Below are 27,084 nucleotides of genomic sequence, written 5' to 3'. Positions count from 1 at the left end.
GATTCATTCAATCTTGATTCAAATGAACCCTCTAAACTTTTATTTTCCAATGAAGGCTAGTAATTTGTGGTGGTTACTACAGAATCAAGTACAGCAAGAAATAAATAGGAGATAGGGGAGGGACATTCCAGGACAAGGGGAGCCATATATAAATGCCTAGTGGCATGAAAGAACATGAGATGTTTGAAAAGGCTGAATAGCCCAGACTGATGACATTATAGAATATGTAGAGAGACATAAGGCTAAATGGTGGATCATGAAAGCGTTTCGAATTACATTTGTACATTAGTGTTTTGCAAGATTACTTTGATAAAATTTTAAAGGATGAATTCAAGAAAAAAAAGTACCTTGAAGAGTAGAAAAGTAGTTAATGATGAAAGTAATAATAGTAATAATATTTAGTGATTGAGTACCTACTATATCTTCCACAATATATACTACATACATTGTGTTTGATGGCACACAAAAAAATCATGAAGACTTATTTTTCTCACTTTGTGGATGAGAAAATTAAGACTTAGTTAAATGGTCTTACCAAAGTAACCAAGCTATTCAGTGGTGGAGCCTGGATCAAATCCAGGTCTTCTGACTTTGTCTTTTCTATACTATGACAACAACAGATGGAAACTGTATTAGTCGTTTTCACACTGGTGAAAAAGAGACATACCCGAGACTGGGCAATTTACAAAAGAAAGGTTTATTGGACTTACAGTTCCACACGGCTGGGAAACCCTCACAATCATAGCAGAAGGTGAAAGACACATCTTACATAGTGGCAGACAAGAGAAGAGAGAGCTTGTACAAGGAAACTTATGTTTTTAAAACCATCAGATCTCGTGAGACTTCTCCACTACCACAAGAACAGCACAGGAAAGACTCACCCCCATGATTCAATTCTCTTCCACTGGGTCCCTCCCACAACATGTGGGAATTCTGGGAGATACAAAATGAGATTTGGCTGGGGACACAGAGTCAAACCATATCATTCTGCCCCTATCCCCTCCGAAATCTCATGTCTTCCCTTTTCAAAACCAGTCATGCCTTCCCAACAACCCTCAAATTCTTAACTCATTTCAGCATTAACTCAAAAGTCCAGTCTAAAGTCTCATTTGAGACAAGGCAAGTCCCTTCCACCTATGAGCCTGTAAAATCAAAAGCAAGTTAGTTACTTCATAGATACAGTGGGGCTACAGTCATTGGGTAAATACAGCCATTCCAAATGAGAGACATTGGCCAAAACAAAGGGGCTACAGGCCCTATGCAAGTTTGAAATCCAGTGGGGCAGTCAAATTGTAAAGCTCCAAAATGATCTCCTTTGACTCCATGTCTCACATCCAGGTAATGCTGATGCAAGAGGTGGGTTCCCATGATCTTAGGAAGCTCCGCTCCTATGGCTTTGCAGGGTACAGCCTCCTTCCCAGCTGCCTTCATGGGTGGGCTTGAGTGTCTGTCATTTTTCCAGGCACACAGTGCAAGCTGTCAGTGACTCTCCCATTCTGGGGTCTAGAGGACAGTTGTTCTCTTCTCATAGCTCCACTAGGTGGTGCCCCAGGGTGGGAGCTCCAATCCCACACTTCCCTTCCACACTACGCTAGCACAAGTTCTCCATGAGGACCCCACCCCTACAGCAAACTTCTGCCTGGGCATCCAGGTATTTCCATATATCCTCTGAAATCTAGGTGGAGGTTCCAAATCCTCATTTCTTGACCTCTGTGCACTCACAGGCTCAACACCACATGGAAGCTGCCAAGGCTTGGGGCTTGCACCCTCGGAAGCCACAGCCCAAGCTCTATGTTGGCCTCTTTTAGCCATGGCTAGAGTGGCTGGGAGACAAAGCACCAAGTCCGTAGGCCGCACACACCAGAGGTACCCTGGGCCCGGCCCACAAAACCACTTTTTTCCCCATGACCTCTGGGTCTGTGATGGGAGGGGCTGCCATCAAGACCCCTGACATGCCCTGGAGACATTTCCCCTATTTTCGTGGGAATTAACATTCAGCTCCTCATTAATTATGCAAATTTCTGCAGATGGCTTGAATTTCTCCTCAGAAAATGGAATTTTCTTTTCTATCTCATTGTCAGGCTGCAAATTTTCCAAACTTTTATGCTCTGCTTCACTTATAAAACTGAATATCTTTAACAGCACCCAAGCCACCTGTTGAATGCTTTGCTGCTTAGAAATGTATTCTGCCAGATACCCTAAATCATCTCTCTCAAGTTCAAAGTTCCACAAATCTCTAGGGCAAGGGAAAAATGCTGCCTGTATCTTTGCTAAAACATACCAAGAGTCACCTTTGCTCCATTTCCCAACAAGTTTCTCATTTCCATCTGAGACCACTTCAGCTTGGACTTTCTTGTCCATATCGCTATCAGCATTTTTGTCAAAGCCATTCAACAAGAATCTAGGGAGTTCCAAACTTTCCCACATTTCCTTATCTTCTTCTGAGCCCTCCAAACTCTTCCAGCCTCTGCCTATTACCAAGCTCCAAAGTTGCTTCCACATTTTCGGGTATCTTTTCAGCAATGCCAAATTATACTCTTACCAATTTACTGTATTAGTTAATTTTCATGCTGCTGATAAAGACATACCAGAGACTGAGAAATCTGCAAAAGAAAGAGACTTATTGGACTTACATTTCCACATGGCTGGGGAGACCTCACAATCATGGCAGAAGGTGAAAGGCATGTCTCACATGGCAGCAGACAAGAGAAGAGAGAGCTTGTGTAGGGAAACTCCCATTTTTGAAACTGTCAGATCTCGTGAGACTTATTCACTGTCATAGGGAAAACGTGAGAAAGACCTGCCCCCATGATTCATTTATCTCCCACCAGATCCCTCCCACAACATATAGAGTTATGGGAGCTACAAGGTGAGATTTGGGTGGGGACACAGAGCTAATCTATATCATAGACCAATGTGAAAATGTTCTAAAAGTAGAACCAACATCACTTCACACCTCCAGAAATGAGGGAGAGGGATAAATCCTACATGGCTGAGCCTTTTGGCCTGTGAGATCAAGAGGATAAGATGGTGTTTGGAGACAGAGATCCAAGTGCAATGCTGAAAAGTCTCTTTTCAGGAAGTGAGACTGGTGACTCTACCTAAGACTACAAAGTTTCAGAGAAAAATCTCAGGCGTTAATGGATATGCCCTTGATGAGCCAATTTCCCCAGCACAGATTTAGCAATAAAAGTAAGTCATGTATTCAAAGATGATTATCTTTGGCATTTCTTTATCCAAAGATTTAACTTGAAAATATCCTCATTCACTGTATATAAAAAGTACTCCACAGACAGTATAAATTCAGCCATATGACAATTGGTAATGGGAGTTGTTCTGTTTAATCCTCACCTATCAGAAGAGAAATGTTCTCTCATATATTTATGATACTTGGTGGGGTTGTTAAAATAAAAATTTAGACAATATTATCCATATTATGCTATAGTCATATTTTTTTCTAAATTATACAGGGATATGAAAATAAGTAGATAAGTGGAGTTTGATGAAATAGTTAAATTAATAGGACGTTATTAGTCTATAAATATTTGAAAGACGTTAACATCAGAGCAAGACAAGATTTATTTAGCTAAGACAGAAGAGGATACCTTGTATTACAAGTATGTAGGAGTAATTGGAGAAGGATAGAAGTAGTTGGAGCAATTGGATCAGACAGATGTTAAGTTGATTATTGGAAAAAATACTCTTGCCAATGAGAATTATTTTTTAAAATAATATGTCATAGAAAGTAATAATAGAAAAATGGAAAGAGAAAAGAATAAAAAACAGACCTTCAATTTATTTGATCAATACTAGCATAAACTAATGGAAGTATTTAAAAGAAAAAGTCTCCATTATCAATAGTGTTATTAGTAAATGAAGAAAATGTCATTATGGCTTTTCTACCCTTTGAGTCTACATAAAAGCAAATTTATAATTTACAATTTTAGACCCAAAATATTAACTAAAGCTCCCTAGCATGAGAAAATCAGTCATTATAGTTTTCTTGAGGTAATAGAAACTTATATTTACCTGAATGTCAAAAAGACGTTTTTATATTTACATATCCAATATATCGGTATAGACATACAAAATGTGTGCATTTAGATGTATCTGTGCAAATGTTTGTAAATATATATTTAGTTTATAATTTATGATTCAAAAATTCTCACATTTAAACATAGATCTCTATTATTTATTCTAATTCCTAAAGGATATTTTTATCTGCAAATTTTGAGGGCAGTCAGTCAATTCCCCAAAGTTCCCAAGGCCCTTTGTATGGGCAACATTTACAGTAGGTTAAAGCACAGGCTTGGGACTTTAACAAACTGAGGGGCAATCCTATCTCTTACCAGTTTTTGTGGCTAGAGGAGACAAAGTATTTTACCTTTCCAAGCGTCAGTTTCTTCATCTGCAAAATGGGGATTTTACAACCATCAGGAGGATTAAATAAGATAATGTATATAAAGCAATTAACAAAACACATTCAACATAGTAATTTCTAAATAAGTAGTATGTATTCTCATTATTATTTTAGTTTTTATTTCTATCAATTCCCACCATGACAAGGTAAGTTGAATGAGGACAGGGTTGGTTGGTTTGTTTTGTTTTTCATTTTATTCACTCCTTTATCTCTGGGTCCTAGTGAGTACTTGTACATAGAACATTCAGCAAATATTTGTGGAATAAATCAATGGGTGATTGATTTAATGAGTAATTCAGGCTCTACTTTATCAAGCTGCCCTCTATAGTAACAAATAGTATTTTAATATTCAAGTAAACTTTAGAGGGTTATTTAGAGAGCAGAGATTCAAAGAAATTTATGTTTCAAGAAATTTAACATTTAAAATATCAGAGTTTTTATAGACTGCACAATTTGGGTCCTGGTAGTTTTACTTAAGTATCAGTTTAGGTTCAAATTGGTAGTTAAAGACATTGGAAAACAAAGTATCCGCTTAGGGATAGTTTGTGTTCTTCCTTTTCAATCAATGCTTTTCTGTTTTGTTTGTTTTTTCATTGCTTGTTTCTTAATATTTTCATGCCACAAAGATTCAAATCCAAGAGTTGTAAGTCAGCTGTGGCCCAAATCGGAGTAACTGACCAAAGCCAGTTAACAGCTAAAATCACATCCACACTGTTGAATGTTTCCACCACATTGAACTTAGCTCTGCTGGCCAGCAGTGGCACTCTGCTTCTCTGGTTTCAAAGTTGGAGAGGAAAGCGTGACTAAACATGAATGTTATTATCAGTATTATTGAATAATTCATGTTATTGAATAGCATAAGTGTTATTATCAGGTGACCAGCATCTATTAAAAGTGATGCTTTCTGCTAGTGTGGAATCAGATGAAAACTTTTATAAAGAACCTAGAAATTTAGAGCTTAAAAAATACAATACTGCTTAATGACACATGATTTTTAAAAAACCTTGTACTGTAGTTTCAAGCTTTATGTTTTACCCTAAACTTATTTATTATATATAATTTCACATCATATATTTACATACAATAAACTTCACCCATTTCTAGTGTATAATTCAATAATGCTTAGTAACTATACCCAGTGTTATATCCATCACCATAAATCAGTATTAAACCATTTTCATGCCCCTAGTAAGATTACTCATGCCCATTTACAGTTAATCTCCATTCCCACCCCAGCCCCAGACAACCACTAAACTATTTTCTCTATAAAGTTGCCTTTTCTTGATTAACCTCTGTATTTTTAATATTCATTAATTAATAAAAAAACTATCAGTCATAGGAGAATGTAGTCAGAGTTGTGCTTGTTTATGAGGTCAAGCTATTTTCTTTGTTTTGGTTCGCAAAAGAAAATCTGGCCATCTTTCACAAAATTAACTTAAAAATGACATTTGACTGTAATAACAGTGAGCATCTTTATGTGGGCAGACTAAGATTCTGTAATTTCATGCTCAGCTGCGTTGATGGCTTTCAGCCTTGTTTAAGCAGACCAGCTATGGACAGCAGTAAACCCTGTAACATCCTGCCATGGCTAATTGCTTACATCTTCTATCTCTGTAACTTTTATGGCTGCTATTTCAACTAGATATCTTCAATAAGACATAAGTTTATTGGAGCAGAGCAGAATCTATTTATTGTCGTTTTCATATTTTAACTTTCATCACATATTTTATTCCAAAATTAAGATTCACCACTATATTCTCAAGTGGCAATAAATGGATTCTTCCTTATTTATATTGTCCTTCTTTGTGAATTTGTGGTATAATAGAGGGTATATATTAATTTCCCCCACCCCTTGTCAAGTGCACTGTATACATAGAGAGTCCCTGGTATATTCATTTGACTTCATTAAATGCAATTACAAATGGTTTGTCTTGATAAAAGTGAATATTTTTGCTTGAGAACTCAGTGGAAATTGTATAACTAGCATTCCAGTGTTCAGTTCAATAGATGGGAACTCTGCTAGATATGGGGTTGGGGGTACAATGGTTAATGTGTTATGGTTACTGCCTTCAGGGAGTTCACAGCCTAGCTGGGAAAAAAGCCATTTTTAAAATAGTGCTTTACTACTATGTGGGAAATGCCTTGATGAAGATATGCCTGGGTGCTGTGGAAACAAAGCTGAGAGCTTACAAATTCTTTTCCTGAATCTGAGTGTACATGAGATAAGTCCTGAAGAATGAATAGCAGCAGGTTGAGTAAAGAACAATAGCAGGGACTGTGGCTCTTGAAATCATCTTAGTGCTTCCTTTGGAGTGCTGCCTGGTTATCAAGTGTCATGTTTAAAGGGCCCTGTGTGAATAAAATGGCTGAGGTTTTCCCAAAATAAAAGATGTTTGGAAATGGCTGTAGTTATGAAGTTTCACTCACCTAATGAATGTTTCCACTACTGTGTTCAAAAAGACAGTAGGGGCTGGCCGCGGTGGCTCACGCCTATAATCCCAGTGCTTTGGGAAACCGAGGCGGGTGGATCACCTGAGGTCAGGAGTTCAAGACCAGCCTGACTATCATGGAGAAACCCCGTCTCTACTAAAACTACAAAAATCAGCCGGACGTGGTGGGACATGTCTGTAATCCCAGCTACTAGGGAGGCTGAGGCAGGAGAATCACTTGAACCTGGGGGGCGGAGGTTGCGGTGAGCTGAGATCTTGCCATTGCTCTCCAGCCTGGCACCCTGGGCAACAAGAGCAAAACTCCATCTCCAAAAAAAAAAAAAAAAATACAATAGTTCTTAGTAATATGATGTTTCCTGATACACATGTATATGTATTATTTATAACTTGTCTTATTCCTAAAATTATCCTATTAAAGTATTTAGAAACTTTGAGGTCCAGAAGAAAAATTATAAAACTGCAAGTGGATTTCATATTATTTTTCATGGCTGAATGATAATCCATTGTGTCATTTGCAACAACATGGGTGGAACTGTAGGTAATTATTTTAAATAAAATAAGCCAGGCACAGAAAGGCAAGTATTGCATGTTTTCACTCATAAGTGGGAGCTAAAACAGTGGATCTCATGAAGGCAGAGGGTAGAATGTGGTTATTAGAGGCTGGGAAGAGAAGGGGCTGGGAGAAATGAGAAATTTATTAAAGGTAAAAAAAATATAGCTAGATGGAAGAAATAAGTTCCGTATTCCATAGTATAGTAAGGAAATTATAGCTACCAATAATTTGTTGTACATTTAAAAATAGGTAGAAGAGAAGATTTGTCAACACAAAGAAAATATAAATGGTTGAGGCAATGGATATCCCAGTTACCCTGATTTGATTATTGTGCATCGTATATAGGTGCTAAAATAGCACACGTACCCAAGAATATGTACAACCATTATCTATCAATTTTAACTTCATTTAATTCAGAGGGAAAATTTTCTCAAACTTTTAGGGCAAACAAATAAAATCTTTAAAAAATTTTTGTTTCCTTTTTTGTTTCCTTGGGGCTCTGTAAACTTCTAGGCTAGGGTGAAATCTCCTCTGTTCTAATAGTGTTCAGTCTATTTTTGCTTCTCTTTCTTTTATTTCTTCCTTTTTGTTTTTGGTTAATTGATCACTATCACATACTTACATATCTCTCTATATAAACTGTAAGATTCTTAATAACAGGAACTGGGCTTGCTTCCTATCTGTGACTCTTATACTACCTAGCACAGTGCTTAATTTCAGTAGATACAGAAATGTCCTATAACAGAATGTGGGTGGTTACAAGAAAGCAACAAGGAGAATAATTTAACAAATATGAGGTAGACAACTGAGCAGAATGAATTCTGGAATACATTGGTTGTTGCCTGGCACATATGTGGTGCTCAGTAAATATTGGCTGAATAAGGGTGATAAAAGATATGCCTTGATAAAGTTTGGAGGTGGGAGAAAGGATTTGGAGCAATTACAAGCCAACGGTATATTCAGTATAAGATGTGACATGAAGTTGAGTAACCTAATAATTTCCAGCAGAGTGTTTGACTGGATGCTTCCTATTAAATGTAGTCAACACATTTTTCTAAGACATTTCAAAGAACCAAGGCAGGGGGGAAATGGAGTCTAAGAAAGCATTATTTCTGCAAGATACACAGCATGCAGTAGTAATATGAAAACAATGATTTTTAACTCGAATCATGGCAGTAAAGAATTCTCAATAAGTTTACTTGATTCCAACTCATGGAAGCAATACTCTCAATTGGAAAAGAAGTCAACAAATACAAAATTGAACAAATAAACAGATAATTTCCATGAATAATAGGAGATGTGGAGAAATGTAGGAGGCTGTGTAATACCTGGGATGGTAATGAAACACCTTTAGGTAGAAGACCAGCAGAGGCATCTCAGGGAAGTAATCTGTCACTTGAGATCTGAATGAAAAGGAGGTGTCCAGGAGAAACCTAGGGGTAAAGCAATCCATGAACGGAGATGCCCTTAGAGAGGACTAGCGAGAATATCTCAGAGGCAGGAAGAAGGCCAGTATGGCTAGGTTAGGGAGTGATGGACAGAGTGGGGAGCAATGAGCAACAAAAGACAGACAGTGGCACAGGATTTGACATCCCTCAAAGGGACTGTGTATTTTATTCTAACTGCAATGGAAAAGTCTTTGGGAGGTTTTCTGTAAGTGGGGCAACTTATGACCTGATGTTGTGCTTGAAAACAATCTTGGTCAGTGAGAAGTAACTGCAGGACAGGAGAAAAACCAGTTGGGACGCTGTTTCAATCGTCTACTAAGAGAAGTATTGTTTCCATTAAGGTAGTAGCACTGAAGAGGTGGCATGTATTTCTGTGGAAGAAGTAAAACAACTTGTTAAGGGATTGGATATGGAGTATGATGGAAAATAAATCCTTGAAAATGCCTAGATTTTTTGACTGAACTCAGTTAGCGGTACCTCTATTTACAGAAAGGAAGATTGTAGGCCAAACTGACATGGGAGGGAATGAACTGGAATGACCAAATGAATGTCATTTCTCCCAAGTTAGATTATATATGCTTGAAGATCATGGTCTTTATTTTAGGCCTTATTTTTTCCTTTGTTATACCAGGCATAATTCCTTGCATATACCAAGTGATAATTTGTCTATTAGGTGATTGGGAAGGTGAGATATGGAGAATGGATGTCTGAATCTTCTACTAAGTTAACAAACTATGATAAAACTTTTGGCCTCTAGAGGTGGGTTTTTTTTTAATTATTTGCAAATCTTAAGAAATGTGAAGGGTAAGAAAGTTATCATAGATTTAAAAATTGTTACCCTTATGCCTTTTCAAATCCTCTCACTTGCATCCTCACAGTTGTAACTTGCATACAATATAGTTGCTCATAAGTAGTCATTTTTCATTAATGGGAAATTCATTAAAAGCTTCATTTGGAAGCTTTTCATTGAGATCCAAAGACAAAACATTTTAGTGTTTAGATACTTTCCTTATATTGATATTTTACATTTAATATTTGCCTTATATTGGTAATCTAACGGCTATGAATGCTAAATATTGTCAAGCTGTTCACAGCTACAAATGTTTACAAAAATTGCTTTGTGTCGGAAAATTAATCCCAGAGGAAACTGCTAACTTATTTAAATGGAAAGAGTTTGTTGCCAGTGACTAGTTTCACTTCACTGGATCAAATTTAAAACTGTAGAAAGCATTGCACATTATCATGTTGGGGTCTTAATTTCCAGCTCGCTTTTTCTTCTTTTCAATACTAGAGTTCTGGTAATAAGCAGAAGATTAGGTGAACAAATGACCACATGGTTACTTGGAACATATTCAACTGAAAAGAATACCAGAGAAAGAGGTGATTCTTACCTTCAGAGTATAAATAGTAGAGCAGAGGGAACTGAACAATTGGCCTTTTATTCTGTTACCTATTAGTACAATGAGGGTGATGACTCTGCAGTGACCATTGTAAGGAATTACTCTGCCATGACCATTGTAAGGAAGATTCAGATTGCAGATGTCAAGTGAAACATCTCCTCTTTCATTATACAGTTGGGGCTTTTCCATGAGGCTAATACAAACAGACTAACAGATCCCATGAAGTCAAACATCCTACATTTACTTGGATGTCTGTATGAAAAATCAATAAGGAAAACAGATTGTAGAATAAACAATTCTTTATTGAAAATAGAACCCAGCAAAATAATAAGAGGTGTTCTGCATTTCTTAGCCTTGGAAACCACACTGGGTTGCCATGGGAAATGTGGCATTCCCTTGTCAGGATAAAGGGTTCTATTTGCTCTACAGAAAGGCTCTGTAAGGACTGGTCTCTGGAAATGCTAGAACAGAAAGGCTTGGAATTCATGCCAGTCTTCTTCAGAACTACTTTCTCTCCACAGATTCTTGGCTGTCTCTAACCCTTTTTCAGCTGTTTTATAAACCTGAGAATCATGAAGAGCTTATTCTAAACTACAAAAGTGGCTATGTTTTAATTTAGCTTAAAAGTACTTGTGACCTCTTCTTTGCCTACAGAATATGTTACAAACTCCAAAGAGCAGTACTCCCTGTTTCATGTTTAAGGGCTTTAAGGTCTTTAGCAACTGTTGACCAAACTCTTCCCATTAAAACTATCCCTTTGCTCCCATTTTTGGCTGACATGACTTCTTATTCTCTTCTTTTTCCTCACGTATCCTCTCCACTCACTCCTTCTTAGTCTTTTTCTGTGTTTGTCTTCTGCTACTCATCCTATAATGTTTCCTATCACTAAGTCTTCATTTTAGCTTTCAGTCCTTTCCATCACAAGCTTTCTAGGACTATCCATGGCTTCAAATGAACCTATACAATATTGACTCCAAAATGTACCGTTTTAGACCAGAACTGTCTACTGAGATTAAACTCTAATATCTATTTAATGAGGTATCTCTACCTTGATGGCACGCATATTCCCTCAAACTCACCAGATACAATAATGAAATAATCATATTTCCCTCAAAGCTATTATTATTCTTATACTTCTTTCTCAGTATAAAGCACCACTGCTGACCAGTCACCCCAACTAGAAGCATGGAAGTTGTCCTGGATTCCTCGCTCACACACGACATGCAATTGCCTTATCTTGCAGATTCCATTCTTAGCTCTAGCCATATTTTCCTTCCTTCGACCCATTGGTTATTTCATGTTCAGGTCAGTATTTAGAGACACCTATACCCAAATCACTCTGCCTCCCTGGGAAGTAATTTCAATTTACTATTATCCATGCTTCATACTTTATAATTTTTTTACATACATTGCTTTATTTTCCCCATCAGAGAAAACTGTGAAAAAGTACATTGTCTACATTATGTGATGACAGGACTAGAGATGAAAAGTTTCAGTTTTGAGATTGTCAAGAACCTCGTTAAGAAAGGTGAAAAATTCCTAACCCAAATCCATTGGTTCTCAAGACCATGCTCCTTCCCCATCACAGTGCTGTCTCCCATCTACACCCAATAAAGTAGGAGAGGACAGTAAGAACTGAAAAGAAATGGAAGGAAAAATCAAAACAAGGAAAATGAAGTGACTTATCTAGGGCCAGTGAGCTCATTATGAGCACAGGGGAAAGCCCACATTTCTGACATCCAGATCTCTGCCTTTTTTCCAAAAAAAACCTCTGCCTTTTCAATGTTGTTAAAGAATAAAAATCAGAGTGTGTCATTCTGAAAAATTTCTTTCCTATGTGAAATGAAAAGATATCCAGGGCAATGTGAATTAGATGCCTAAAATCCTAGCTGGCATACGAAAATCTTCCCATTTCTCATTCTCCACTTGGTGCATTTTGTAGTACCTATTTTTATTTTTATTTTTTTATTTTTTATTTATTTATTTCTTTATTTATTTATTATTATTATTATACTTTAAGTTCTAGAGTACATGTGCATAATGTGCAGGTTTGTTACATATGTATACTTGTGCCATGTTGCTGTGCTGCACCCATCAACTCGTCAGCACCTATCAACTCGTCATTTACATCAGGTATAACTCCCAATGCAATCACTCCCCGCTCCCGCCTCCCCATGATAGGCCCTGGTGTGTGATGTTCCCCTTCTCGAGTCCAAGTGATCTCATTGTTCAGTTCCCACCTATGAGTAATACCACACATCTACAGCCATCTGATCTTTGACAAACCTGAGAGAAACAAGAAATGGGGCAAGGATTCCCTATTTAATAAATGGTGCTGGGAAAATTGGCTAGCCATAAGTAGAAAGCTGAAACTGGATCCTTTCCTTACTCCTTATAGGAAAATTAATTCAAGATGGGTTAGAGACTTAAATGTTAGACCTAATACCATAAAAACCCTAGAGGAAATGTAGTACGTATTTTTATATAAAATTTCTAACTAAAATTTGCTTTCCTTTTTGAAGTAGCTACATTTATGGAACTATCTAATACTTGATTTAAGCTATTATAAATTCAGTTTTTCATTTTCTTTTTGAAGAATGGTCTGTGGGGAAAGGGTTTTTTTAATACATGTTCATACATTACTAAGTGCCTTATTGCTTTCTGAGATGCAGCTTGTGTACTACAGAAGCCGAGAAGAATGATGTATAGCCAACCACCCAAAACAAAATGAGTAAAGGCAGGAATATGCCCACTATATTAAAACACTATATTTTGCTCCTGGTGTTTCAGGCTTTGAGGCCAGTCATAATCCAATTGAGTCAGTCCACTGGGCAAAATGCTGAGATTTCTCATTATTGCTTTAAGCAAAGGGTTTTTCATAGAGATTAGTTCAGCATTTGAAGTGCACTCTCAGAGTCTCTCAACTACCTAACAGTGATGAGTGTGATTTTTAGAATGGCCAGTGTTTGGGCTGCCATGTTCATCACTTACCTGTTGTCACAGAGAAGAATATGGGGTCACAGTGGCACAGGTTGGAGAAAACCAAGGGCTGAGAATTGCATTTGTCTTCTGATCTCACCTTAAACACATTCTGGCTGTGCAACTTAACATAAGTGTCCTTTACAAGAAGACTCTAAATTATCTCTTGCTATTCTTTAAAGATAAGGAAAGAACTAATATCTGGTTGACAATCCTGTTAGACATTCATACAACAGAACTTTTCCTACCCTACACATCCAGAACCAGTTATTGACTTGTTAGTCAAAAGTCTGGATTTAAATAGTTCATTTATTTTAAAAACTGCCTGTCTTAATTACTTCACCTTAACTTTTAAAAATATAATTGCATACTGGCATAATAAAATGAGTGTTTTATTGGTATTTAAAAGAAAAAAAATGGTATTTCTCCCAATAAACCATATCCAGTTTATTTTCTGAGTCACCATGTCATTACTGACTGTTGAGTGAAGCCATTTAACATAAAGTTAAAAAGCACATTTTGAGTATCTTTGGCTATGGAATGAAAAATTGGGGGCTCTAAATTTGAGTTAATATTTTTCTTCATGCTTATATCCATCTGTTTGTCCCAGCATGCTTGATTTCTTAATTGTCCATAATTTTAATTTTAAACAAATTATCATTAGTACAATCTTATGCTTTGCATTTCTGTAAGTCATCAGAACTTTTAATTTGAGAACAGTTAACATATTGTGTTCCTTCATCTTTTTTTTATATGTGAGGGTCAAGATTTTTTCTAACATTTTCAAGCTCTGGCCACAATTTTGATGGTGTTCTTTCTAATGTCTAAATTGTTCTTTAATTTAAAATATTTGGCATACCAAATTGACTTGTAAGGCCAGAAACCTGGGACCAATTTTTTTTTTTCCTGAAGTTCTATTTCATTGTTCTTACATAAATCACATGTTAATCCATCATTCACACTTTCCATGCTGGATTTCTTTAAATTTAGGTGAGAATCAAAAGTGAACTAAGTAAAAAATTATTTTATTTTATAATTATTTTTTGATCTTATCTCTCTCAGACCTAATTTGACAGCAATATTTTTAACTATTAATAAGTACTTTTTTTTAGATTTTCAAGATCAGCAAACTTACTCTTGATAGAGATAAGGCTTTTTACATACACATATTTCATTTTTGCCACATTTAATTATGTAATTATAAAAACAAATGCAATAATAATAAACAGATTTAAGAACAGTTACAATTGATTCTTTGTTAGTATGCAAATCACCTGAAAGGAATGGAAATTTATGGGACATAAGTACTCTGCTTGCTGTGGACATTGGTCTGCCTGTCACTGAGAGAGTGGAGAAGATTGGTTAGTCTATTAAAAGGATGCTGATTAAGAGAACTCAACAGCATAACTTGTGGGCTAGCTATTAAACTGGAGGAAGATCTGTGATGATTTGCACAATGCACAGTCTTTATGCCTTATTATAATCAATGACTTAAATAAAAATGTGAATTTTGATATAAAGCTACATGAAAGAGTGAAATTTTATAATGGCTAACACATCTTAAATGTCCAATAAATACTTATTGAATTAAATTGATGACTAAATGTTAGCTTAACAAACTTAAAAACTAGATCAAAATCAAAACCATTAAATTTGACATGTGATAAATATATTGGGTCCCAAAATCTGATGTGTAAGTACATGATAGGTTTGATTTTTAATCATTTGAAGTCACAAATACATGAGACGTTCAGTGGACTCTAAACTTAGCAATAAAATTCAGCAAATTGTAAAAGTCCAGGTTATCTTGGGCTGCTATGACAGAAGTATGGGATCCAGATGGAGGAAAGTCAGCATCTCATGGCACTCTTCCCTGATCTGAACACATCTGGAACTATGAGTTCATTTCTACGTTCTGCAGTTTAAATATTAGATTGGTGCAAAAGTAATCGCAGTTTTTATCATTTTGTAAAACAGCAAAAACCACTATTACTTTTGCACCAACTTAATAGATATCAGAAGAAAAATGTAAGAGCATACAAGGAAAGATAACTAAGAATCTTGAAACTAGCTCATAAAGAAAGAGTCAAAAAAGTGTTAGGAATGTTTACTTGTAAGGGTTGAAGATGCAAGGACTATCTCAGTCATCCAGTGGCTGCTGTGGACAGATGGGTATCACATCAAGAGAAGGAAGAACTTTTTAATAATTATGGATGTCCACTGTAGATCATATTGCACACATGTGTAACCAGCTCATCAAGCTAATCTTGTACAAAATCAAACTCAATTATATTTTTCTATCCACTTATGCACTTTCCTTTACACACATGCACTTCTGTTAATAGAGCCATGATCCTTTCAGTCAGTGATAGAACTCTCTATTCATTCCTCCTCACCTCCCCCAATCCTAACACCAGAGTCTGTCTGTTTTTGAAGGCTTGCGTAAAAGTCACAGAAGAGAGCACAACTCTTCCTATACCCTGGCAAGAACAGGGCCCTTTCTATGTAGGATAATTTAACTTTGGGGAGGGGAAGTGCCTACCCAGCCAGATCACTGGAATCAGAGTGTCTTCTCCTTAGCTCTTTCTTATTAATTGCTGGATATTCTACCTCTAAATGTGTTAAATACATTCCCTTTTCTTAATTTTTACTGCGTTATTCAGGTTTAGGCGTGTATTAATTTTCTTCACCCTGATGGTTTACTGTTAGTCTCCCTGACTATAGATTTCCTCCACTTTCTTTCATTATTCAGAATATTTTCAGGTTTAGTTTTCTGAATCACAGTTATCACCATCTTGACCCTCTTATTCCCCCCACTTAATAACCTTGGAGAGCTCACCATTACTAACAGATGTAAGACCAGACCTTGGCAAGGTATTCATTGCCCCTCATTGCCCGTCCCCAGCCAGCTTCCTGACCTTACCCCTGGCCACTCTGCTCTGGCCAAGCCAAGACACTCAAGTTTCCAGAGCACACCACATATTTTTGACCCTTCATGATCTTGATCATGCTCTTCTAGATTCTCAAAATGTCTTATTTTCCTTTGTCATACTTTAAAATACTTATATATTCTTCCAAACATAGCTTAGATAGTTTGCCAATTAAATATGCCTGGGAATTTATTGAAAAATGCTATCCATGTTATTTGGACATGGGCCAAATGATTTATTTGCTTTCACCATTCTCTTTATTATCAGATATTTATTGAGTACTACAATATTGAGGAATGAGTCATTCCAAGCACCTAACACAATCCCTGGTGTATAATAAGTTCCCAATTAACATTTATTGGGTATAACTACGACATATAAATAATTATACAAGACACTTCATGTTAAGTGTCAGTGAAACAACAGGAGGACTATCCAGTTTCATGTGGGAAGGTGATGATGTTTTGATTATGTTAAATTTGAGGTATTGATTGGACATCCAAGACATACTCTTCTTTTTAAGAATAGTGACAACTTAATGCATGTACTACATTAAGAGAGAAGGAAAGTAGACAGAAAAAGACAAGAAAGAAATATTAAGGTAGATTAAACAAATGATTGATACAAATATGTAAGAGAGAGATGAAGAGTTGAATATGACACGGATAAATGCAAGTTCATTAGAAATGAAAAAATAGACAATATTGAATATCCATAAGGAGATATGTTAATGACTAATGTGACTTTACAAGTCACATTAAGTAACTTTATGTTATCAGTTAATTAATAAAGTACACAAAAAACCTTTTGTGCTATCCATTAAAATAGCATAGTTTTAATATTACAGCATGTTGGAAAAACCATTTATCCTGCCTCTCATTGCCTCAGAGAAAGAGAACCACCAGCTAGGACCTTTGTGTTCCATGTATAATGGAACTATTTCAATTCAGATGCTCAAAAATTTCTTAATTAAGCATAGCAATAGGAATGCATCTTTCAGCACCATTCAAATTTCAGTTCTTAGGCAACAGTTTGGAGTCTTTTACTTGGAAAACTCATAGAGTTCTTGGAAAGAAAACTCTATTGTGCTCTTGCTCAATTTTATTTAATGACAGCATGATTTGGATAGGCAATAGGGCTGATACCTCTCTTTGGATCTTAAAAAGGTTTAGTAATATTTATCTCTACAGTTGCCTGATTTAGTACCTCAGCCAAGCTACCTAACTAGGGAACTGGTGCCACAGGTTTTCTACCAGATGACAGGGGAATTCTTCTCCAGCATTCATGTTGTAGCATGATGCTGAGCCTCCCTCATGCTCATTCTACCCACCCACTATTCATTGTCACTTAAATCTTCATAAATGTTCAGGACTTACTAATGAGGTGGTGTGGATGTGAAAGAGAAGTTCCTTTATTAAGCGATCTTCATAAAAATGATCTTCAAAAGCCACTGACATGGAAGTTGAGCGTACATAGTAAAAGTAATCGGTGGTATTTTATACCAAAGAAAAAAAGAACTTGTCAGTGTTACTCAGTGGGAGTTCAGTATTTTCTAACAGAGTGTTTCAGGTGCTCTATATAGACCAGTCACAGAGCTTTGATTTCAACTTTTTATAAGACAATATGGCTTATCTCAGAGGAGCAAGCACTTTAGAGCTGGCAAATCTGGGTTCTACTCGTGCCATGTACTAGCTAGGAGATCTGGGCCTTAATTTAATTTCCCTTGAAAATGGGGATGAAACCTAATTCTTGATGCTATTGCAAAATTTCAAAGCGAGAAGTCATAGGGGCCTTACAGATAGATGGAATTCAATCCATGGTATTCATCATTCAAAAAGACATTGATGAAGGGTCTTTTGTGTGTCAACCCCGAGCTGAGAATGTATAGATGAAGAAACCCAATACCTTGCTCTGAAAGCACACATGACTTTATAGGAGAAATAGGCATGTGAATAAATCTTAGTGATTCGTAGCTCTGGGTGCTATTATGGATATGTAGGAAAATGAGATGGTAGCACAGAGCAGCATGTTTTAGCTGTGAGTTCCTCCCTTGGTTCTTTCTACAGCAGTTCTCAGAATTCCATCTGACTGGCCTCTCTTCCTGAGGAGGTGAAAGAGACAGGAAGTGGTTACCTGTAATTTCTTAGCGATGGTAACTCTACACCACATTGTTTATGCAGCCAATAGTGTGGAAAGGATATAACCTACTTGGTCTGAAGGGGAAACTGTTTGGTGTTCTTTAAAATACCGGTTGTAATCACCATCAAGTAGGTCCAAACATCCACTGCAAGTATCCCTCCTGCAAGTATGGCTTGGACATTACTATTATATTTGGGAATAACAAAAATTCATTGTGTCCACAGGTCTTGACTGTATTTGTCTTAGTTCACTGTATTTGTGTTAGAAGAGAGTAAAAGGATAATTACATTTTGGAAAAGACTCTGTTCCAAATTTACAGACTAGGAGAAACTGGCTAACCTTGCATGTGTAATATAAAAGGAATCAAATTCTCTGAGCACCTCATGGTTCCATTTGCATTTACTTTGTCACTAGAACTTTAAAGAGGATGTTATTGGAATACAGTAGAATAGCAAAGTAATTAGTTATAAGGTAATTATAAGTGAAGTGAGATTACTGAATTTTTTTGTTTTAATTTTGTGGGCTGAGCTAATGGTGAGAAGGCTATCAGAAATTACAGTTACTTATTAATCTTGGTTAGTGACCATCATTGATCTTTGCCTAAGAACTGCTGGTACTTTCTAGACCAGTGGAAAACAAATGGTAAAGGAAAGGATTAGACATTTTGCACAAAAGATACACAATTAGCCAATAAGTATATGGAAAAAAAATGGTCATTCTCACTAATAGACAAATAAATGCTCATTACAAATTTGAAGCATCATTTTTCATCTATTAAATTGTTAGAGTGTTTTAAAAGTTATAATGTCAGTGCTTGCAAGACTGTGGGGAAACTGGTACAGATAGACATTTTTAGAAGCAATAAAATGGTACAAAGCTTTTGAAAAGTAATTAATAACATAAATCAAGAAACTAATAAGTGTTTCCATTTTGGGAAATGCATATAAAGGAAACTGTAGAATAAGAAAAAAGTAATTGATACCAACATGTTCATTGCAGCACTGTTTATAATATTAAAACAATAAACATCACCCAAATATCCAACTATCAAAAATGGCTAAGTAATTATATCTTCATAGGAAGTAACATTATGTAACACCAAAATAATAATGATAGAGACCCTATGAGAAATGCTTAAATTGTAATGTTAGGAAAAGCAGAGGATATGAAGTTACATATGTTTCTGTATATATGTACAACTATGTGAAATACATATGGACATGCAGAGAGTCAAAAAGATAGAATGGAAAGTACACACACTTGGCAATAAGATAAGCTTCAGTTTGGACTCTGGCTCCACATTTGCAAGCTGTTGATTTCTGAAAATTATTTTAAGTTCTTTGTGTTTTGTTTTCTTGTATATGGAAATACTTATGTCTACCTTATAGAATTCCTATAAGAACTACATTAGATAACTCGGTAAAATGTGAAAGAAGGTAATAGGACTATAGGTGAATATTTTTTAATTTCTCATTTTTATTTCCAGTAATTTTATAATATTTTTGTAATAGAAAATGCTTTATTTTATATGTTATAAATGTATGATATTTTTGTAATAGAAAATATATTTTAGGCCGGGCGCGGTGGCTCACGCCTGTAATCCCTGCACTTTGGGAGGCCGAGGCGGGCGGATCACGAGGTGAGGAGATCGAGACCATCCTGGCTAACACGGTGAAACCCCGTCTCTACTAAAAATGCAAAAAATTAGCCGGGCGAGGCGGCGGGCGCCTGTAGTCCCAGCTACTCGGGAGGCTGAGGCAGGAGAATGGCGTGAACCCGGGAGGCGGAGCTTGCAGTGAGCCGAGATCGTGCCATTGCACTCCAGCCTGGGCGACTAAGCGAGACTCTGTCTCAAAAAAAAAAAAAAAAAAAAAAAGAAAAGAAAAGAAAATATATTTTAATTTGATATTTATCACTAAAGTTATATACAGAAATATATACCTTGTGGCACTGACTATATGACTAACTGAAGTGGTCTAAATACAGTAATTATTCTTATTTGGTACTAAGCATCTCAAAGCATACCCTCTGCTAAATCGTATTTGTTTATTTATTTAATGAACGCTTATATAGCTTTACCATGTGATAGTCATTGTTCTAAATACTGTATTCATTTAATTCTTACAATAACCCTGTGAGTAAAGTGCTGTTACTATCCTAGTCTTATAAGATGAGAAGCTGACATACAGAGAGATTTAAGTAATTTATACAAGGTTACATTGGTATATGTGGTTGAGCCAGGCAGTCTGGCTACATAGTCCAAGGCCTGAATGCTATGATGCTTTTCAACTAGTCAATTGAAAACATGATCAATGAATATCTTGGCACTGCGAGGGATACCAGGAAACACAATCTTTAACTTGAAGAAGCACAGTCTTTAACTTGAATATCATTATCTAGGTTTCAGCTATGGTCTCAAAATTCTGTACCCTTAACCTTAGACAAATATTGTCTACTTGTCGCAGGAAAAGACCTCTTCCCACCTATGGTGACCTAGGTTCTGAAGGAAAGGCTCTGCAGCCTATAGCTTGATTCTCTGTGGCAATGTCAGCATTTGTCATGTTTGTGCTGAGAAATCCTAGACTCAGGTTTCTTTTATACATATATGTATATATACACTTGTTCATATATTATATGCATATGTGACTAGTATTTCAACCAAAATATTTAACCTAATACTATAAACTAAAATTACACATTCAATAAAGTTGGCTGTTAAATTATTATTATTGTGCCTATCTCAGATAAAAAATTCTCTTGCCGTCTCTTTCTAAAGAATATTCTAGGCCGGGCACGGTGGCTCACCCCTGTAATCCCAGCACTTTGGGAGGCCGAGGAGGGTAGATCACAAGGTCAGGAGTTCAAGATCATAGTGAACATAGTGGCCAACATAGTGAAACCACATCTCTACCAAAACTGCAAAAATTAGCCGGGCGTGGTGACTCAGCAGGCTGAGGCAGAAGAATCGCTTGAACCAGGGAGGTGGAGGTTGCAGTGAGCTGAGATCGTGTCACTGCACTCCAGGCTGGGCGACAGGGTGAGACTCCGTCTCAAAAAAAAAAAAAAAAAAAAAAAAAAGAATATTCTAAGATTACGAGATGAATTCTTAAAAATGTGAAAACTTGTTATAAGAATTTAAAATGACTCTAGAATCAAACAGTCTCAATGCCATTTCAAGCATAGGAAGTTACCATGTGACTCTGAGCAACTTTCTCATCCTCTCTGTATCTCAATTTCTTTATGTGTTGAATGGGACATACCTCCTAAATTTATGAGAAATAAAAGACATAAAAATTTAAAAACAGGAAAGTGTTTAAGACCTCAATAAATGATAGATATTATCATTTTATTTCTATTGCTTATCTGCAAAATTAGTGTTTCCTTGTTACAGGTAATCAAAATCTAGAACTACATTAAATTTGAAGATTGATGTGCAGCTGGAAGTCTCATTTTTCAAGTTTTGTGTTCACCAAATAGCTCAATTGTTACTAATTTTACAACTAAGTGTTGCAAATTTGAATTAATAAATACATCTATACTAATTAAATACAACTTCTCTGATTTACAGATTAGGCTCTGTGTAAAACTTTGTTGGAAAAAATTATTCTGCAGCTTAAAAAAATACATTGCATCATAAATAAATGTATGTTTTTATGCTCTATATTATCTCATTCCAAGGGCAAAAAATTACCTTTTTCAAATATGTTTGTTCATTTTAATGTTTACCTATCATTAAAAGTTTACTTTTGAATAATATATATTAAAATCAAATTATAAAAAAATTAACTCTTATCTGGTAGAGTACTATATTTTGGTGGAGGGTTCTACTTATCAACAAATATTTAATCTCTACTGTATTTCTTTCAAGATTGGTTCTTGACAATAGGACTGATTAAAATGTTTAAAAACATTTCAAATAAATGATGTGCGTTTCTTCTGTCTTTTCTTGCAGTCATTCCCAACATAGCACCACAACTCGTCAGCCTTCAGTGACTCTCCAACGGGCCATCTCCCTGGAAGGGTAAGATAATAATAAAGAACCTCTTAAACTGTGCAACCTTAGAATATAAAGTTTTCCTTTCTCTCCCTGTCTCTGTCTCTCTTTCTCTTTCCCTTCCTCCCTCGCTCCCTTCTTTCCTTCCTTCCTCCCTTCCATCCTTCCTTCTCTCCTTCCTTCCTTTTTTCCTTCCTTCCTTCTTTCCTTCCTTACTTCCTTCTCTCCTCCCTTCCTTCCTTCTTTCCTTCCTTCCTTTTTTCCTTCCTTCCTTCCTTCCTTTTCCTCGTTTTCTTTCTTTTCTTTCTTTCTTTCCTTTCTTTCTTTCTTTTTCTTTCTTTCTTTTGTCCTCTCTCTCTTTCTTTCTTTCCTTCCCTCCCTCCCCACTCTTCTCTCTCTCTCTCACACACACACTCTCTCTTTTTTCTTTCAATCAGCAAATATCTAGGAAACTCACATTATGTGCCAAGCACTGTGCAAGGTACTAGATTCAGTAAGTCAAATAAGATTTCTTCTTTCCCTCCAGAGGGCTTCGTTGTCTAGTACAAATGATAGAAATACAAACACATACTTGTGATACAGTGTAAGCATTACACTCTATAGGAGATATGCATAAGGGATTAATGGAGAATCCAGGAGGGATACCTAACTGTAAATGGGCATCAAAAGGGAACTGGGGAGCAGGTCAGGTTGGTTCCTGCAAAGATGTAACTCTTGAGCTGAGGACTGAAGCGTACATGGATATTTGCCCAACAGTACAAATTCATAAATATTCCTCCAAGGGAAGAAAGAAAAGCATTTACTGAGTGCTTATTAGGTGCCAGACACTATCTATTTATCTACCGATCACCTGTTGTATTAGTCCATTTTCACACTGCTGATAAAGACATACCCAAGCCTGAGCAACTTACAAAAGAAAGAGGTTTAGTGGAGTTGCATTTCCATGTGGCTAGGGAGGCCTCACAATCATGGTGGATGGCAGAAGGTACTTCTTACATGGCAGCAAGAAAGAGAATGAGAGCCAAGCAAAACAGGTTTCCCCTAATAAAACCATCAGCTCTCGTGAGACTTATTCACTATCATGAAAACAGTATGGGAGAAACCGCCCCATGACTCAATTATCTCCCACCAGGTCCCTCCCACAACACATGGGAATTATAGGAGTACAATTCAAGATGAGATTTACGTGGGGACACAGAGCCAAACCATATCACCTGTCTTACCTGATTTTATTTCTAAAGTAGTCCTAGAAGATAGGTATCTTTTTTTTCTGAATCTTGATTCTCAGAGAGGTTAAGTAATTTTCCCAAGTGTACTTGTACAGAAAGTAGCATAGCCTAGACTTGAAATCAAGCCTGGCTCCACTGTTTGGCTCTGTCCCCTATAATGTGGTATGAAAGACTTTATTGAGGTGGAGAGCACAGGTTGTACAATTCATAAACCACATTCAGGCTAAGTTAGACATCGTGTAGAATTTCCTAAGTGTGAAAAAAAAAAAAAATGAAGAACTAGAATGACTCTAACCTTAAAAATCATTACATAGAATTAATGCTGTTCGGGATGGTACTGGAGGTCCATGTGCATACTATGTAGCTGAGGTGTTGTTTGCAGTAGAGGTAAGGGTGTGGGGACTAATTTGACCACTGTCTCTACCTTACTTTATTATTCCTTTTGAAGACCTCTCCTGGCAGGACTCAGGGTGGCTGTCATTTCACATTTTGGTCATCAGCACAAAGTAGACTTCCTCCAGCTGTGATAAATAATGGCATTTCCTTCTAAGGCTATCTCCAAACTTTTGTTTTCTTTCTTTTTATTAGCAAAAGCTTCTTAGCAATTTGCCCAAAGCATTTTTTTCAGTTTCCACTGTTTTCCACTTGAGTTTAAGGAACTCTATAATTGACATAATCACCATTTCTTCTTCTCTGATGAGGCCAAAAATGTAAACGTGTTACCCTAACTTCAAAACACCAGTGACTCCTTTTATAAAAAAATAGCATACTGTATAAATTTCATAGTGATCTATTGTCCCAACTAGCATAAAGCAGTTTGCCTTATATCTAGTGAATAACACAATATATTCTATTCTCTGTAAGAATGGAAGAAAACTTACTCTAGAGTCGAAGAATTTGGTTTGAATCCTCGCCTCTGCCATATGCTGTTGATCAAGGACCTTCACCTCTCTAAGCATGGGTTTCCTCAACAATAAAAGGGAAAATAGTATCAAACTCACCTTTTTTTTTTTTTTTTTTTTTTTTTTTGAGATGGAGTCTCTCTCTGTCACCCAGATTGAAGTGAAGTGGAGTGAGCTCGGCTCAGTGCAACCTCCACCTTCTGGGTTCAAGCGATTCTTCGGCCTCAGCCCCTCAAATAGCTGGGACTACAGGCATATACCACCACACCTGGCTACTTTTTGTATTTTTAGTAGAGATGGGGTTTCACCACATTTGCCAGGCTGGTCTCAAACACCTGACCTTGTGATCCGCCCGCCTAGACCTCCCAAAATGCTGGGATTACAGGTGTGAGCCACCATACCTAGCCCAAACTCACCAATTTTAAAAAATAAAAGTGGCAGGTACATATTGGACCCTCAATAAGTACTAGTTAAGTATACATTTAGTCTAAGTGTTCTGAAAAAGACAAAATTTATTTTTATAGGCTAGATTAGTTTGAAGACTTACTTTGAACACTTGCTTTTAAATATGTTTATGTGTATTTGTTTATGTAAAACACTTCTAGATATAAAATAAAATATTTGAGGTAGAAATAACAGCATTACTGAAATATTTAGAAGGCAAAATTTCAGTAATCCTCTGCAAAGTCCAGAACACAAAAATTTGTGCTATACATGCCCAGCTGGTTGTCAGATGAAGAGATAATGTGGCACATAATCACTGTGACTGAACACATAGTGGGAAAGTTATTTTTCATCTTATATAGGCCAATGGGTCTTTAGCAGGTTTCCCATTAAAGTGTTATACTGCTGCGTGTAGGCAATCAACTGAAATTGCAAATTCCATTATTTCAAAACTCTCCTTCCTAATGCTTTTGTGAAAAGCAACTACATAGGATATTTTTTAAATGAATGTAGTTTAAAAGGGCATATGTTTATATAATTTTCACCCAAGTTGCTATTTACTTGACATAAAATAAGTGGAGATATTTCAGATTTCCAGTTAATTTGATCCATTGAGACAACAAAACTATCTAATTGAGTCCTCTACCATAGAGTCACTGCTGCTGTTAAATTGATATCTGAATCATCTGTAACTATGCCAGACAAAATGAGGAAGAATGATACCCCCATTAGCAGAATAAGTTCTGTGTTTCAGTTTCAAATTGACAGACATGGCCCACACCTTAATCTCCTCTTCCTCCTGAGACCCTAAAGGAAACTAATGTGATAATAATATTTTTTTAAAAAGGACAATCTCATAGTGATCAAGGAAATAGAAGGGAACATCAAAGGCCAAATGGGTTCATTACATTTCTTTGCAACAGAAAGCTGATGGAAGGGTATTGATTGGTGAAAAACAAAGTAATCTCAGCCTTTGATCACCTGTGGAAGCAGGGCTGTACAACTCCAGGGGGCACCTTTTACATTGTATTCTATTAGAATGGCATTTCATGGGGTTATGTTTCCCGGGATGCCACCCACAAGAAGCCCTACCACAGTGCAGTAGCACTATGTGAAGGGGCCTACAGCTCAGCAGAGAGGAGATCTGCCTAGTCAAACCCAGAAAACTCAGAGACGTTAGGGTAGTGACAACAGATGGGATGGAAAGCAGAGTCTGAGAATAGGAATGAAGAGTCCTCCCGTTAGCGTGCACACCCCTGCATACAAAAAAGAAAACAGATGTTTCTTCTCGGAAGACATTGAATCACTCTTCTGTAGCACCTAGATGAGCTACTTTGAGAGGTGGCGCCCACAGTTGAGCCCTTCACAGTGTGCTAGTCTGGGGCACAGTTTCGTGTTTTCTCGCTTAACCTCAAACATTTCTGTTAAAAAGCCTAATCAACCTAAGTGCCTATCAACGAATGACTGGATGAATGAAATGTGGTATATATACACAATGGAATACTATTCAGCCGTAAAAATAATGAAATCATGTCATTTTCAGCAACATGTATGGAACTGGAGGCCATTATCTTAAGTGAAACAGTTCAGAAACAGATGAATGCCACATGTTCTCACTTATAAATGGGAGCTAAATAATATATACACATGGACATAGAGTGTGAAATGATAGACATTGGAGACTCAATAGACTGAAATACTGGGAGGAGGTTGGAAGATGAGAAATTACTTGGTGGGTAAAATGTACATTATTCTGATGATGGACACACTAAAAGCACAGGCTTCACCACTGTGGAATATGGCCGTGTAACAAAATTGCACTTGTATCTCTTAAATGTATACAAATTTTTTAAAAGCTGAAATGGTTAAAAGCATTTGCCTCTGGAAAGGAAGGGAGAATTCTCAGGGGAGGTGGCGCAAATTGAATTTTGAGGGATGTGTCTGCAGCAAGGCAGAGGTTAAAAAATGGAAAAGAAAATCATGTGCAAAAATCTAGATGCATTTTCTTAACACTGCTAAGACTAAAAAGTATCTGCAGCTACTCAGAAAGCTTTCTTTCATCTAGGAGAAGGCATTTTATGTTACCTTACAAGGTCATTTAGTGGCATACTTAACGGCAGAATTTTCTGGTAAAAATTCTAGTAGCATTTTCACATTGGCAAAACAGCTGCCCTGGAAGGTGTTGGCCACCCTTTA

General features: G+C 36.6%; 1 protein-coding gene across 12 annotated transcripts in view; it reads left to right on the top strand.

The window, feature by feature from the left end:
* DLG2 (discs large MAGUK scaffold protein 2) overlaps window positions 1-27,084 on the top strand; it is a 2,228,225-nt gene that overhangs the window by 1,783,118 nt on the left and 418,023 nt on the right. For all 12 annotated transcript variants that reach the window (XM_077964104.1, XM_077964105.1, XM_015115421.3 and 9 more), the window contains one exon: window positions 22,272-22,340. In XM_077964104.1, coding sequence (XP_077820230.1) covers window positions 22,272-22,340 — 69 coding nt within the window. The remainder of the gene's footprint in view (window positions 1-22,271; window positions 22,341-27,084) is intronic.

This window comes from Macaca mulatta, chromosome 14 (assembly GCF_049350105.2).
Source record: "Macaca mulatta isolate MMU2019108-1 chromosome 14, T2T-MMU8v2.0, whole genome shotgun sequence".
NCBI lineage: Eukaryota > Metazoa > Chordata > Mammalia > Primates > Cercopithecidae > Macaca > Macaca mulatta.
Note: the sequence above shows the minus strand (reverse complement) of the source record. Positions and strands in the feature narration are given on the sequence as shown.